A 16,508-nucleotide genomic window follows, 5' to 3' on the forward strand; every position below is an offset into this window, starting at 1 on the left:
CCTTGATGAGAAGGTGCAATTTTGACTGTGGGATGTTTAAATAAGGGGCTTATAATACCTTTAAGAGGCTGTTAATTAAATCAGAACCATGAAAGAACAGAGCTCTGATTGTGTTTCTCTGGGAAGCAGACTCAGCTGTGCAGGCCTGTTGAGAGAAAAAGGGAAGGGAACCTGGGAGGGGAAAAACAAATGAATGTAATTCGCTGCTGCCTGGAGCGTTTCATGGGAATGCGGCATCCTGTATTCTGCAACATTCACCGTTTGGGTGTTTAGAGTTCATTGACCAGCCTGCACTGCAGGATCTATGCACTGACTAGGCAATTTTGAAAAGCAAGATTCCTTCAGGACCAGCAACGCAATGGGAAACTTGAAACAAAAATTACCTTTTCAAATCTATACTGAGTTATATAGTAATGTTTTTATTACAATATATTATTCATGATTTTCAGTTCTCCCTTGACTGATTAGATGTAGATGCAGTTAGTTATTTATACATGCTTTCCAGCAACAATTCTTAATTTGTTTGTCATTATACTGTTACTTAATTTTGTTGTTACCAAAGCAATTTTTGTTATGCCTTTCTTTCTAGACAGATTTTATTCTATTTTAACGATTGCTACTACACTAATGTACACTCATCACCAATGTAACCAAACTCAGCATATTTCTCCACTGACCACCACTGCTCCCATGCACTTATAAACTGACCACCACTGCACTTGTGCACTTCTCCCTTTGACCACCACTGTACCCATACACTCATCCGCTGACCACCACTACACTGGCGCACCTATCCAAAGACCACCACTGTAGCCACATACTCCTCCACCTGCCACCACTACACCGGTGCACTTCTTCACTGACCACCACTGTACCCACCCACTCCTCCTCTGACCACCACTACACTGGCGCACTTCTTCACTGACCACCACTGTACTCACCCACTCCTCCTCTGACCACCACTACACTGGCGCACTTCTTCACTGACCACCACTGTACTCACCCACTCCTCCTCTGACCACCACTACACTGGCGCACTTCTTTACTGACCACCTCTGTACTCACCCACTCCTCCACTAACCGCCACTACCTTGGCGCACTTCTCCATTGACCACCATTGTACCCACCCACTTCTCCTCTGACCACCACTGCACTGGTGCATGTCTGCACTGAGCATCACTGGCACACTGTTCTCTACTTACCATTGCATCAAATAACTGTACTACACTAACTACAACTGCACCCACACACTTCCTACATATATTAAAGTTATATTTCTAGTCAAGCTTTTACCAGAAATTGAAATAAGAACTGCTTCTGTGCCTCCCCTAAGTAGTATAAAATCAAAATTTCTCTGTTCATTTAACCTCCAATGGATTGTTGCAATCTTCCTCCAGAGCCAGGAAGACAGTGTTAGGCCACTTTCATTCCTCTGTGGAGTTTTTCTCAAAAGTACAGCAATATATGTACTTTGCTGTATACTTTGGAACTTTGTATGGTCTCATTCCTGAACACCTCAACTAGGAAACAGCATGTGCTGCTTCATAGCTATGCTTCTTTCTAAATATCTTCCCATAATCACTGAAACCCATTTTTGAAATATTGCCTTACATGTTTTATTTATCAGTGGTCTCTCTGCTTTCATTCCATTTTTCGCCCTCTTCATTAGTCATATACATACATAAATCATCCATTCGGCAGTCACAGCAAATTAGATCTGAAGGCCTATATTTCTGCAGTGCCAAGAATACCTTTTTGCTGGTTCAGCCACCGGAAATCCTTTTCTTCTGCCAACAAAGGTTTCAGTTCCTCGTGGTACATTTGAGAACTACATACAGCACTACTGACAGCTCCGTGAACAAGGGGAATTCATCACACTTGACAGATTCATCTCTTACCTCTTCCTGAATATAGATATTTAGAGTACTGTATGGTTTTTCTTTGTATGTTTACATAGATGAACAAGATATGCCGGTAATACATGGTCAGATCATTCAGTGATAATAATGAAAGGTCCATTTATAGATGTCTGCAGTTGAACACTAGACATCCCTAGCAACCAAACTTTTTTTATTTGTACAAGTAAATATTTCTACAGTTTTTAAAGGTCAATGCAATTTGACACCACATATTTTTAGTGTTTTTGAACGCTGGCTCTCATTTGTTGGTTATCTGTATAATACATAAACTTTAGTAAGTATATCAAATTTGTCATTGTTTGGTGCAAAATGTTGTAAGCAGTTAATAGCCAAGAGTTTTTGAGTGACCAAAGTCTATGGCATTTGACTTAGCTTGAAAACAAAAGTCCAGCAAACAGCTAAATAGACTGTGGAAATACATAAATGTACTATATTACGTACCAAAATGTAGTTTTGGTCAGCTAAACCTGTGATTTATGCACCTCCTGCACATTGCACAACCAGACCTGATCATTGGACAGTAAACCAGCATCTTTGCCTCTATCCAATGAGCAGGGAACTGATCCCAGAACCTAGGAAGTAACAGAGTGATCTTAGCGACGAGCTGAGCCAAGTATATCACAAGAATGATTGGCCAAAATACAAATCCCTTTGACACGTAAAACAGCTGGCATATATGTATTTCTCTAGAAGGTCCACTTTGACAACTGTTTCCTTTGTCCCATAAAAGGTGCACAGAATCACCTGACTTGGGGATAGGTCGCATAGGGTTTGGGTGAACCGCAGTTGGTTTGTTTTCATGTTCTGTCAAAACTGATGCGAGGTCTTCCCATTTATGGCATAGACATATAGTATGGTTAGGTCTAGGCATAATGTCAAAAGTCCACCAGGTTCAGCCTGTTCTACCGATGATCTACCTACATCTCACCATGTAGTAAAATCAGTACACTTATTACAATTTGAAAAAAAAAAAGTTGGGAAACGTTCAACCTTTTTTAAATTCTGATGCTCTTCTTATACTGCTGCTCCAGAAGAAAGCAGGTTCTTGTGCACTTTCTCTAAAGGATCCTTACAGTGTATGAATTTAATGTGTTACGAATGGAAATCAGTGGGAAATTCTGGCTGGCAGATTACATGTTAAAAAGTAAAGTTTTTTGTAACCCCCCTTTCTGAGTCTGAGGATCTGGGCAGAGTAGCTTTCCATGTCACAGTTTAACAGAGGCCTTTGAAGTGCAGCCACATGAGGAGCGGAGCCCTGCACGCTACATTATACAGCTTGGAGCAGCTGGTTCTCTGCACACTCACAACATCTTTTTCTCTTTGTGTTTTACAGGAATTGATAGATGTTGACAGTGAGGTTGTTTTTGAACTGGCTGCGTACATCCTGCAGGTAAGACATTTTTCTTCACACTCTCTTATACATGTTGATAATATGAGGTCATTAAAACAGATGATCAGATCAAACCCTCTGTCCTTTACATCATATATACAGGAAATTCATTAATACTTTGAGATTAATTAGAGGAAAGGTAACATTTCCTTGTCCTTCAATATCCAATGTTGTGTCAGGTACCTAGGCTTTGTTAATCTCTGCTTGTATTTAATATGTATGCATTGTGGGTTTTTTACTTGGATATTTACTAAAAGGTCTGCAAAAAAGTATAACTGTACCCTAAAAAAGGTAGCTACAAAAGGCAGCAGGCATACTGTCAGACTGGAAATCTGTATGTGTATCTTTAACCAGCAGAAAGCTTGCCCTTCCCTACTCTATTTATTTTGGATAGAGTATGGAGGGTTGTGACCCCCAACTGTTTTTTGTTTTTTTTGCCATATGTGTCCCATTGGGGAGATTTCCTTGTTTTAGCCACAACAAGAAATGAAAGGAGTAGAAAGTGAGGGAAGGTCACCAGAACTAGCGTCTCCATTAGAAGATTTCCCCTCTATTCCTGTTCTAATGACAACTCAAACTTTGGGATTTTCTTTCACTTCCACCATAGGTGGATAACAGTCACCGAGACAAATATATGGTGTGAATCTTCCTAACAGGGACCCAGGTATCAGTGAAAACCATACAGGTGTTCTAATCTCTCTCCACTATATCCAAAACTAAAAAAAACTTTCGTTTTTTTGGCTTTAGTTCCACTTTAACTGCCTAGCTTATATGGAGCTGACATTTAATATACTGTATATCCTCCAGTGCTCCTTGAAGTGCGCTCCAGGGGAAGGTGGGGAGGTCAGGCTGGCTTGTAGCTTGTAGTAAATAGCAATCAATTCCGCACATTCCACTCACACTTTTCCTCCACTGCCCCTACTGACACTGCAAGAAGCAATAAAGGGTGTAAATACTACACTGGGCCCCTATGGGCTGGGTAGCTAGGAGTTTGCTTTCAGAAGGATACAAGTGAATGTATATGTTTATTTTATAGAAATATTGCAGCTAACTATGGCTTCTCTGCTTTTTTTATGGTAAGAATTTAAAATAGTATTAAAGGCTGGGCGTTTTTTACCTTAATGCATTCTCTGCATAAACTAACAAATATGCCCAGTACCTTTTTGACTTCCCCCACACTTACCTGTCAATGCCACTTGTCACCGCCGCTGGTCCCCGAAGCGATCCTTAGACTATAGGCTCCTTCTGCCGTCAGTCAAACTGTTGGGCAGAGAGGAGGGGGGTGGCCTGCCACAGGACTGTGTGTGTGTGTGGACACACTGTGGGCACGGCTGGGAACGCGCAGACACAGGTGCCTCCACAGCAGCTGTTTAGCTGTTTGTGGCACTGGTGCAGGGGGCGGGGGAAGAGAGGATGTGGGGACTCAATAGAAAAGGAGGAATTGAGAATTTTTTTAATTTTTTTTAAAAAATGATCTGCAATAAAGGCGGCCTCCCAGTGAGGGAAAAAAAGTCAAAAACCAAAAACTTTAATATCACGTTGAAGTTAATTGAATTAAAGAAAAAGTCTATAGAAAGCCCAGTTGTCATATAATTTCATCCTAAAGCTCCCCAATGTTCTCTTGATGTCCACATGTTAACATACTTCAGCACACTGTATTAATTATGTTCGTTAATTAATACAAAAGGTAGAAATGTAAATTGGCAAGTCACTTACAGTACATAAAGTTAGTGATAAATGTAAGCAAGGTGTGGCATTATGTTGGTGCTAATAAAGGTGATTCCTTTCACTCCTTATTCTGCTTTTGTATTTACTGTTTTATTTGACTTAAGGGACATATTTGACTAAGTAAAACTACAGCACAGTTAAACAAGCAGAAAGTTCTTTAGCAAGCACCATCCTGTTTTCACTGTGACAAGTTAATATACCTTAAAACCCAACAAAATAAGGTCATCAGGAAACTTACACAGTAATTTTAGTGGCTCAACAGGTACAGCAGGAAAATAGTTTTTGCAAAACAGATAGTAAACTTGAAGTTCTATTACTTTATATTGTAATAATTATAATATGTGTCAAACAGTAAATGAGTTATGTTTGGAATGAACAATATCTTGGCTTGTGTTCAGCTCTATCAATCTGACCTTAAAAGCAGAATGTATAGCTTTTTTTGTATAAATGTTATTATTCATGTTCAGAACTAACTATGGAGCACATACACTTAGCAGAATTAAATGAGGAAAAGCTCAGCTCCCTCTTCATTCCCCCTATAGCTCCATGTGTGCTTCAGTTACACAAACACAGTCAGAATATTTGCAACAACTGCTGGGCTTTCTTATTAGAAAGCCCAGTATGCTATACAAAAAAATAATAGTAGTTAGTCACCTTCAACTGGACTTGATCTGTAAAGGTGAAGACTCTATCTTTACAACTTTAATGTGACCAACTACTGCCGTGTTTCCCCGAAAATAAGACACTGTCTTATATTTTTTTTTTGGCTCACAAAAACACACTAGGTCTTATTTTCGGGGTAGGTCTTATTTTTTTTTTTTTTAATGTACAACAATGCACACTTATTCATGTACAACAGTATTCATGTAATAAAATATGGTGATCAGGGGTGCCGTACCTTTCCAAGAGCAATTTGCTAAACAATCGCTGGCCAGAATGAGCAAAGCGCACTTTCACTATCGATTCCTCACAGGCGGAGTGCATTTGGTATCACTACGCCTGTGACAGGAGCCGGCGCTATAGAGGAGGCTTCGGGTTATGCGGCTCTGCTCCCTCCGGTGCCGCTTTGCTTCCTCTAGCGCTGGCTTCGTTGGCACCGCTGATTCTCTCCCGCAGCTCTTCAAGTTCCCCCTTATGCCACCACCGTCCCTGGAAATGGTCACAACTAGGTCTTATTTTCGGGGTAGCTCTTATATTTTAGCAATTCCCAAACATAGTACTAGGTCTTATTTTCGGGGTAGGTCTTATTTTCGGGGAAACAGGGTACTTGCTATATCTATACCATGAGCTAGAAAAATAAAAACCTTTATAGACATATTGACATTATAAAAATGTATAGTGGAAGAACCCTGTATTAACCTCTTGCCGTCCGCCCGTAGTAAAAAAACGGACGGACGGCACTGCAGCATCTGCGGGTTGCCGTCTCCAGACGGCAATTTTTTTCTGCTCGCGCGCGCCCCCTAGCGGGCACGCACGGGCAGAAAAGACCCGCTAAATGCACACACCCGTTACCGGGTGTTTCACATATAGGCGATCGGCGGGTCCATAGCCCGCCGATCGCCTATATGTGCTCGTTCGCGGCACCCCCCCCCCCAGGGTTGTTATCCCCCTATATAATAGCAATACCAATAAGTGCAAAAAAAATAAATATAAATAAAAAAAAATAAAAGTAACACATAAAAAAGTAAAATAAAATAAAAGTCACATATAAAAAAAGGGGAAAAAACCCCCCCAAAATGTTTAACTCCCCCACCCCCACGTTTACGCGCCTATAAACGTAAATACGCGTCCGGTGCCCCAGCGCGCAAAAATTACAATTGCGCTACACATGTTACATATCGCCGCGAACGTCGCAGTGAGAGCAATCATTTTAGGGCCATCAATCACTGATAACACTAAACTGATGAGCGGTAACAGCTTTTAAAGCGTCGCCTAGGGCCAATTTTGGGTATTATCGTTTTTTGAGGTTTCGCGCGCGCACGCAATTTTAAGGCTTGACATGTTTAGTGTCTTTTTACCCGACGTGACCCCATCTTTTATATTTTACCAAAAAATTGGGTAATAATAAATGTTTTATCATTTAATATAGGGGAAACTGTTTTTTTTTTTTAAATTTCGGTAATTTTTCCTTAATATAGTAAAAAAATAAAACCCCCAGTGGTGAATAAATACCACCAAAAGAAAGCTCTATCTGTCCCCAAAAAAGGGTATAAAATTCATTTCAGTACAGCGCTGCATGACGGAATAAATGTCAGTTAAAGTACCGCAGCGCTGAATACTGAAAAATGGCCTGGATGGGAAGGGGGTTTAACACCGCGGATGTCAACTGGTTAAATGTTTATCATTAAGGGGTTTTAAAAGTAATAAAAAATTATATGCCAGTTTCTGAACTTGTAAACTTTTAGAAATGATCTACTGCAAGCTGGAACATTAGAATCCAGAGGAAAGTGAACCTAGGCTCAGATTCTCCTTGTAATTATCTGTAGTACATTTATCTTATATGGTAGTCTTCTCTAATTAACTTTGCTTCTAAGTGGGACTGAATAAATATAGCAAGTCAGGAAAGGACCGTGCAACAAGATTACTATTGTTGAAGACACACAAAGTATCAGCGGAAATCTTGTGTTGCTAGGTGGCGTTTTTATTTTTTGATTGTCAGAGGGAGACATTGTAATTAAATACAAACAGATCAGGGATGAAAGCATCCTAGCAACTCACTAAGCATTAAGTACCATTACATAGGAATATAAAGTGAGGCTGAATAGCCTCTGGCATGCATGGATTTTCTGCATCATTAAATCGAAGGCTTCCATTTATGCATGGTTCTGTCCCCTCCCCCACCCCTCCAAATGGTTAACGTTTTAGCAATATTAACACAGGACCACTAGTACTAATTCTCCAAACATCTAGTAAGTTCTTAACTATGATTTCATAGATGTGTGAGCAATCTCCTGGCAAGGACTTGGGAAAGTTGCCTGTGTCACAAACTGACTTAGCAGGAAGTCTTCCTGAAAAACAAGACATGAGGTTCTTGTCTTCTGGAATTTTCTCTTTGTAACTTGTTTGCTAGACATGAGTCCAATGGAATGCTGTACAGTACAATGTATTACATTACTTGACTGTACAGTATCTCCATGTTGTGGTGGTATTAATGGTGTATAGCTACTTTTTTAATAAAATGCCTTTATTATGCCTATATAATCACTTGTAAGGCCTCATTTACACTCAACGCAAGCAAAATTGTATATTGCGTACATACGCTTCTATGCGCGTATAAACGAGCGTCTATGCGTGTATACTGTATATGAGCGTATATGAGCGTATATGCGTGCACTACATGCAATCCCAGAATGCATCACTCGTAATGGAATTTTTAATGTGCTGTACGCATACGCGCGTATGCATCTCTGTTCCCTTCTGTTTTTGCCCATATGTGGCTATGTGTATGGAGCCATTTATTCAGTGTGAATGAGGCCTACATATCATTATCTTTAATGTGTATGTATAGATTTTGTTTCACTTCCTCTCTCTGAGATGCAACAAGAAGTGAAAGGAAGTGAAAGGAACAAGGTTGTCACTGGAACAGGTGTCCCCATTGAAACATTTACCCTCAGCTCCTAAATTTTTTATTTACCATCACTTTCTCTGCTGATGAGCACCAGGACAAATAGAGAGTGTAAATCTACCTACCTATACATTGGCAGCAATAAGGACTTTAAAGAGTTCTAATCCTTCCCTACTCCTAAACAAATGTTTTGGCTATACATACACTTTACATTAAAATTATTATTTGACCTATGGCTCTAACTCTTCCATGAAGAATCACTAACTTTCAAAGACAGGGAGCCGAACTTCTATGTATCCAGGCCATTTAGATATGGGTCCCTGGTTCGAATCCCAGCCAGGAGTTTACATTTTCCCCCTTGTGCTTGCGTGGGTTTCCTCCGAGTACTCCGGTTTCCTCCCACAAGCCAAAGACATGCTGGTAGGTTAATTGGCCCCTGTCTAAATTGGTCCTTGTATGTATGCATGTGAGATAGAGACCTTAGATTGTAATCTCCTTGAGGGCAGGGACTGATGTGAATGTGCATGATTTATAGCCCTGCGTAACATTGTCGGTGCTATATAAACACCTGTAATAGATAAATAAATATGTTCTTCTAGAAATACAGCCTTCAAAAGTCACACAGACAAATGTACACAACTGGGTGACAATTGGAACAACTGTGTTACTATATGGAATCAAACAGACCAAACTGTATTATAATTAGATAGGAAAGCAGCATATGGGGGTAAACATCCCAAATAGTTGTATTACAGTGTTAAATTGTTAGTATAAATGTCTGCTGGTTTCAACTACAACAATTTTGTAACAGTGTTGCTGGAAATTTTGACTCCACTTAAAAAATAGGTCAAACTCATTTTATTTTTACTACTACCTGACTCTACAAGCAGATAAACGAAGCACAGTGATATTCGACAGTGCTCCTACCTCTGCTCGTTATGCGCCAAATATAAGTTTCCTATAGCTGCCTGTGGAGCAAATTAAGCCCTGGGAAGAAATTCAGCTATTGAAAGACTGCCAATTAATGGTAGCCAGACGTGAATTTAAAACATTGTGAAATGGCAAACTACTGTCAATTTATAAATGGGTCTCAGCACAAACAAGTGAATTCACATTTCTCTTTCAGTTATTTTGCTTTTCTTTAGAAGCCACAGAGCAGACAACAAACAATTACTTCCTTATGGAAACATTGCGGTGGCTATACAAACGGCCAAAAGAAATAAATGCAACAATTGACTGTGTAGCAGGAAGACAACAAAGGAAATTGTAACTGTTAGCAGAGTTTAGAGCCCTGTTGCTCTAAGTGATCAAGATTATTATATACCATGGGATTTAATAAAATCATTTATAAAAGTAACTCTATTTGAATTATTGTTAACCATATGTTAAAAATCAGTATGCTTGATGCAAGAGGTCCAGATTGATTGAGTAGCTACATATTAGTGATGTGCGTGGGCTTTTGTGGGAACTGAGTTCACCCAAGTACACACAAAACTGTCAGTGGCACCCCCTCCTGGCCCCAGGGCCGGCCTTAGGGGTGTGCGAGCAGTGCGGCCGCACAGGGCGCCTAAAGGCCTAAGGCCGGCCCTGCCTGGCCCAATCAATTGCAGTTGAGGCATTCCTCACACCACAGCTACCTGTAACAGAGGGGCAGGAAATGCCCCAGCCACAGCTGTTTGGACCAAAAGGGGATGTCACTGACAGTTTTCCTCACACCTGGATGAACTTGGGTGAACTTGGTTCACACCAAATGTAGAAGTTTTATAACTGTTACTTTATTACATTTCTCATTTATGATAACCTGGAACACTGAAAAAATAAGAAATGATCATTTACTTGTAGGTCTTATTTTATGAGATGTAAAGAACTGCATAACCACAAAGCTGTATAGGAACATCACAGTAAATAGGAATGTCCCCATACCTTTTTTTTTAAGACCAAGTACAAGTACTTTCCCTCAGGTACTTGCCGATACCAATTATCGATACTTTTTTTAAAGGGACATGTGACATTTTTTCTAAAAGAATACAGACTAATGATTTTAGGGCAGTTTCTTCATAATTATGAAGGACTGTAATTCAGTTCATGATTATTCAGCAATGGAGAATGGCAACCAGCAATAGAGGACTACAGATCCCATGAATCCATGATTATTCAGCAATGGAAAATGGCAACCAGCAATAGAGGGCTACAGATCCCATTAATCCATAATTATACAGCAATGGGGAATGGCAGCCAGCAATCATGGGTTGCTGAGATTTGTAGTATTCTATAGCCGGTTGCTATTCTCTATTGTATACACATTGATTATACAGCAATGAAGAATGACAACATTTGGGTCTTACCAGGACTACATGCAGATCTCACCAGTGTTGCGTTTCGGTCTCACCAGGGCTGCATGCAGATCTCACCAAGGTCGCGTGCAGGGTCTCACCAGGGTTGCATTTGGATTTCACCAGGGCTTCATGCAGGTTTCACCAGGGCTGCGTTCGTGTCTCATCAGGGCTACGTGCAGGTCTAACCAGAGTTGCCTGCAGGTCTCATCAGGGCTGCCTGCAGATCTCACCAGGGCTGTGTTTGGGTCTCACCAGGGCTTTGTTTGGGTCTCACCATGGCTTTGTTGACAACATTTGGGTCTTACCAGGACTACATGCAGATCTCACCAGTGTTGCGTTTCGGTCTCACCAGGGCTGCATGCAGATCTCACCAAGGTCGCGTGCAGGGTCTCACCAGGGTTGCATTTGGATTTCACCAGGGCTTCATGCAGGTTTCACCAGGGCTGCGTTCGTGTCTCATCAGGGCTACGTGCAGGTCTAACCAGAGTTGCCTGCAGGTCTCATCAGGGCTGCCTGCAGATCTCACCAGGGCTGTGTTTGGGTCTCACCAGGGATCTATTTACCCGACGTGACCCCGCTTTTTATATTTTACCAAAAATATGGGTGATAAATGGGTGTGGTTACTGGGGGGTGTGGCCACTAAAGGGTGTGGCCACGGAGGGGTGTGGTCACTGAGGGGCGCTGTAAAGCTTTCTCGCACAGGGCGCCTAAAGGCCTAAGGCCGGCCCTGCCTGGCCCAATCAATTGCAGTTGAGGCATTCCTCACACCACAGCTACCTGTAACAGAGGGGCAGGAAATGCCCCAGCCACAGCTGTTTGGACCAAAAGGGGATGTCACTGACAGTTTTCCTCACACCTGGATGAACTTGGGTGAACTTGGTTCACACCAAATGTAGAAGTTTTATAACTGTTACTTTATTACATTTCTCATTTATGATAACCTGGAACACTGAAAAAATAAGAAATGATCATTTACTTGTAGGTCTTATTTTATGAGATGTAAAGAACTGCATAACCACAAAGCTGTATAGGAACATCACAGTAAATAGGAATGTCCCCATACCTTTTTTTTTAAGACCAAGTACAAGTACTTTCCCTCAGGTACTTGCCGATACCAATTATCGATACTTTTTTTAAAGGGACATGTGACATTTTTTCTAAAAGAATACAGACTAATGATTTTAGGGCAGTTTTTTCATAATTATATCCCTCAGGTACTTGCCGATACCAATTATCGATACTTTTTTTAAAGGGACATGTGACATTTTTTCTAAAAGAATACAGACTAATGATTTTAGGGCAGTTTCTTCATAATTATGAAGGACTGTAATTCAGTTCATGATTATTCAGCAATGGAGAATGGCAACCAGCAATAGAGGACTACAGATCCCATGAATCCATGATTATTCAGCAATGGAAAATGGCAACCAGCAATAGAGGGCTACAGATCCCATTAATCCATAATTATACAGCAATGGGGAATGGCAGCCAGCAATCATGGGTTGCTGAGATTTGTAGTATTCTATAGCCGGTTGCTATTCTCTATTGTATACACATTGATTATACAGCAATGAAGAATGACAACATTTGGGTCTTACCAGGACTACATGCAGATCTCACCAGTGTTGCGTTTCGGTCTCACCAGGGCTGCATGCAGATCTCACCAAGGTCGCGTGCAGGGTCTCACCAGGGTTGCATTTGGATTTCACCAGGGCTTCATGCAGGTTTCACCAGGGCTGCGTTCGTGTCTCATCAGGGCTACGTGCAGGTCTAACCAGAGTTGCCTGCAGGTCTCATCAGGGCTGCCTGCAGATCTCACCAGGGCTGTGTTTGGGTCTCACCAGGGCTTTGTTTGGGTCTCACCATGGCTTTGTTGACAACATTTGGGTCTTACCAGGACTACATGCAGATCTCACCAGTGTTGCGTTTCGGTCTCACCAGGGCTGCATGCAGATCTCACCAAGGTCGCGTGCAGGGTCTCACCAGGGTTGCATTTGGATTTCACCAGGGCTTCATGCAGGTTTCACCAGGGCTGCGTTCGTGTCTCATCAGGGCTACGTGCAGGTCTAACCAGAGTTGCCTGCAGGTCTCATCAGGGCTGCCTGCAGATCTCACCAGGGCTGTGTTTGGGTCTCACCAGGGCTTTGTTTGGGTCTCACCATGGCTTTGTTTAGGTCTCACCAGGGCTTTGTTTGGGTCTCACCAGGGCTTTGTTTGGGTCTCACCAGGGCTGGGTTTGGGTGTCACCAGCGCTGTGTGAAGATCTCACCAGGGCTGCATACAGGTCTCACCAGGGCAGCGTTCGCATCTCACCAGGGCCGCGTTCGCATCTCACCAGGGCCGCGTTCGCATCTCACCAGGGCTGCGTGCAGATCTCACCAGGGCTGCGTTTGGGTCTTACCAGGGTTGCATTTGGGTCTTACCAGGTTGCATGCAGATCTCACCAGAGCTGCGTTTGGGTCTCACCAAGGCTGTGTTTGGGTCTCACTAGGGTAGTGTGCAGATCTCACCAGGGCTGCATGTAGATGCTGGGCTCTGTGGGTGGGTGCCCGGGCTCTCCAGGGCTTTGTGGGTGGGTGCCAGGCTCTCTAGGGCTCTGTGGGTGGGTGCCATGCTCTCCAGGCTAATGTGGGCTTGTGCTGGGCTCCAGGGCTGTACGTGCATGAGCAGGGCTGTCTTTTGCAGTGCCGGTCTCGGGAAGGAGGTAGGTAGGTGGTGTGTTTGTACCGGGACTGTCAAAGACAGCTGTCTGAGGACCCCAGCAGGCTGGCTGAGGTCCCCAGCAAGCGTGAGACCTCAGGCAGCCACTTGTGTTTAAACATTTAAAGGGCCGGTATCAGCCTTTAGTATCGGGGCATTTTTACAAGTACAAGTACTCGTGAGAATGCCCAGTATCGGTTCTGATACCGATACTAGTATTGATATCGGGACATCCCTAACAGTAAATGTGACTTTGGTGGTTTTCCTGGAGTAGTAGCTCTTTAACACGCTTTTATATAGTTCATGAGATAATATATAATCATATATAAAGGACAATAAACTAATATACAGAACAATATAACTGATGTTATGTTCTGCTGCGGAATTACTAAGCATCTTTTTGTTTTCTTTTAGGAGGCAAAGGGAGACTTTTCAAGGTATGGTTATCATCTTTCAATTGTTCCATAAATAACCATATTTATTATGTTTAGCGTTGTTTTTGCACGGTGTTGCTATGTATGGTCAAGGATGGTTCAAACTGTGCAGTTGAAATAAATTCAACTTTTTTTGATACTTATGAAATAATATTGAATTTTGTCATGCAGTTATTGTGTCACAGGGGTATTAAAAGTAAATTGCAATGAGGAACTTTAATGAAAATAGTCACAGGTCATAAGGTATTTAACCACAGTCAGTTCCCCAACCAAAAGCATGCCACATGTCTGACAGGTGACAGGATCTCTGCCAGATATTTGGCAATGCTCATACATACATAAAACAGTGCTATTAGATTGGTGAAAATTATTATTTTTTTAAATATATTTAATGCAGAAGCTCTTTTATTTGCAAAATACATATCCGCTGGAACCAGATAGTAATAAAATAATATTGCTGTACACTCAATCTCCCACACTACCATACTGATAGCTATGCTTAAAGTTAGCCATACACCTATAATATAATCTGCAGATTTTCTATGGCCAGATGGAAAAAGTGCAACAGATTCCTCCATGCTTGCATCCAATCAGATTGTTCAGGTATTTTGAAAACCAGCGGGGCCGACTAACAAGATACTGAAGCTTGGCCCTGTGGGAGATTCCTCCATCCACACAGTTTAGCGTAGATGGAAGAATCTGTTGCACTTTTTTTTTCATCTGGCCATAGAAAACCTGCAGTTAATCTATAGGTGTATGGCGAGCTTAACACCACCAGCTCCTATAGCTTAATTAAAATGAATAAGTGGACATATTTGGGTCTTTAGCTGGATATAAAATGATGTTGGACAAATCAGAATATCTATGGCTAAGAAAAGGAAGTGGGTATATCCCCCCAGGAATTGAGTGCTCCTTTTATATTAGGTTTCTGAACTGAGACATCTCTGAGATTTCTGGTCTTATGACCTTTTCTATGCTCAGAACATTGAAACAACATTAAATGATCCCCCTATCACTGAACGGGAAGTTGAGTTTAATATGTTACAAAAATTGATGAGTTTTATCCAATCCTCCCATTTATGATATATGAGGAACTAAAGAGTTTAAATATGGGGATTATGCAATTCCTATGGAAAAGGAAGCAGAATTAATAGTTTGATATTAAACTTTTAAAACAATTGGTTTGGGCTTAAAAATAATTAGTGGTACAATATTGCTACATTGGTGACATTAGCCTTTGCATGGTTACTGGACAATGTGAACTTTATACTGTAGATCTGGATAGAGTAACAATTATCAGAGGGGGTTTCACTGACATGTCTGTTGCTTGCTAACCCAAGTGAATGTCAAAAAGTAATTAAGAAATCACTCTTTTTTGAGATACCATGAAGGCACTGGAGGTTTTTCTGGCAATTTCAGGGTCATAAATTTGATAAAGTCCATGTCTATTAACCATTAAGAGTAACTCTAGATTCCATAGCTTACTGTATAAAAAACTTTTATGAATGCTCTGACACGGGTTAAAACAGATTGCTACATTTTATTGACAGGAAAGAAACAGAAACTCTATAAAAATGTGAAAGTCATGGCAATATAAAACAGTTCAGTCTACCTTTTTCCTTTAAAACCTATCTCCGGGCAAACCATAAAACTGCCCTTGAAACGGGGCTATCCCTGCAATGCAAGGATTAACTGTTTGTTTATACCTATGAGACTGGAGTAAAGCACTTTAACTTACCTGATCCCTGCTCCCCCAACAGTCAGAGCTTACCTCTCTGCCCTCCGCTCTGTCTGGCCGAATGTCCCTTGACTTCCTCACATCTAAGGCAGGTCTATGGAAACTGCATTAGATATGATGACATCAGCATGATGACTTCTTTTATCTCTGTACCTTTTCAAGGACTACAGTGAACGCAAGCTCTTTCTTCCACTATGAATGATAATTTAGCTCATTCAGTAATACCTAACATGTTGATTTCTAAGTTGAGTTGGTTCTGTTGACAAATTACAACAATTGAAACAGCATTTGGCAAGAATGTTACTCAAAAAAAACTAGAATATATTTACGCACTTTTCAATCAAAAGACAAAGAGGGAAATGTATCAAAACTGGAGCAGATCAAATCTGGAGCAACTGTGCACAGCAACCAATCAGCAACCACCTTTCATTTTCAAACCTTAACTGAACAAACTGAAGAGAAAAGCTGATTGGTTACAATGGCCAACTGCTCTAGATTCTGTCTGCTACAGTATTGATAAATCCCCCAAAGTATTAAACGTTCATGCCACGTAATAAAGCATTGAATTTATGTTTGATTTGGACATAATGTGTAACCTTTTTAATATTCAGACATGTAGATTATGAACCTTTTCTGACTCACCGACAATTCAGTTTAGGAGCCAGAACTTAAATGATTTATATGCAGTATATATATAT

The 16,508-nt window shown here is 41.2% G+C and overlaps 1 protein-coding gene across 2 annotated transcripts in view; it reads left to right on the forward strand.

Moving 5' to 3' along the window:
* Positions 1 to 16,508, forward strand: part of FRMD4A (FERM domain containing 4A) — a 246,056-nt gene that overhangs the window by 149,775 nt on the left and 79,773 nt on the right. For both annotated transcript variants that reach the window (XM_018553740.1, XM_018553741.1), the window contains exons 6-7: positions 3,253 to 3,309; positions 14,053 to 14,075. In XM_018553740.1, coding sequence (XP_018409242.1) covers positions 3,253 to 3,309; positions 14,053 to 14,075 — 80 coding nt within the window. The remainder of the gene's footprint in view (positions 1 to 3,252; positions 3,310 to 14,052; positions 14,076 to 16,508) is intronic.

Source organism: Nanorana parkeri, unplaced genomic scaffold (genome assembly GCF_000935625.1).
Source record: "Nanorana parkeri isolate BGI_ZX_2015 unplaced genomic scaffold, ASM93562v1 scaffold128, whole genome shotgun sequence".
In the NCBI taxonomy this organism is placed as follows: domain Eukaryota; kingdom Metazoa; phylum Chordata; class Amphibia; order Anura; family Dicroglossidae; genus Nanorana; species Nanorana parkeri.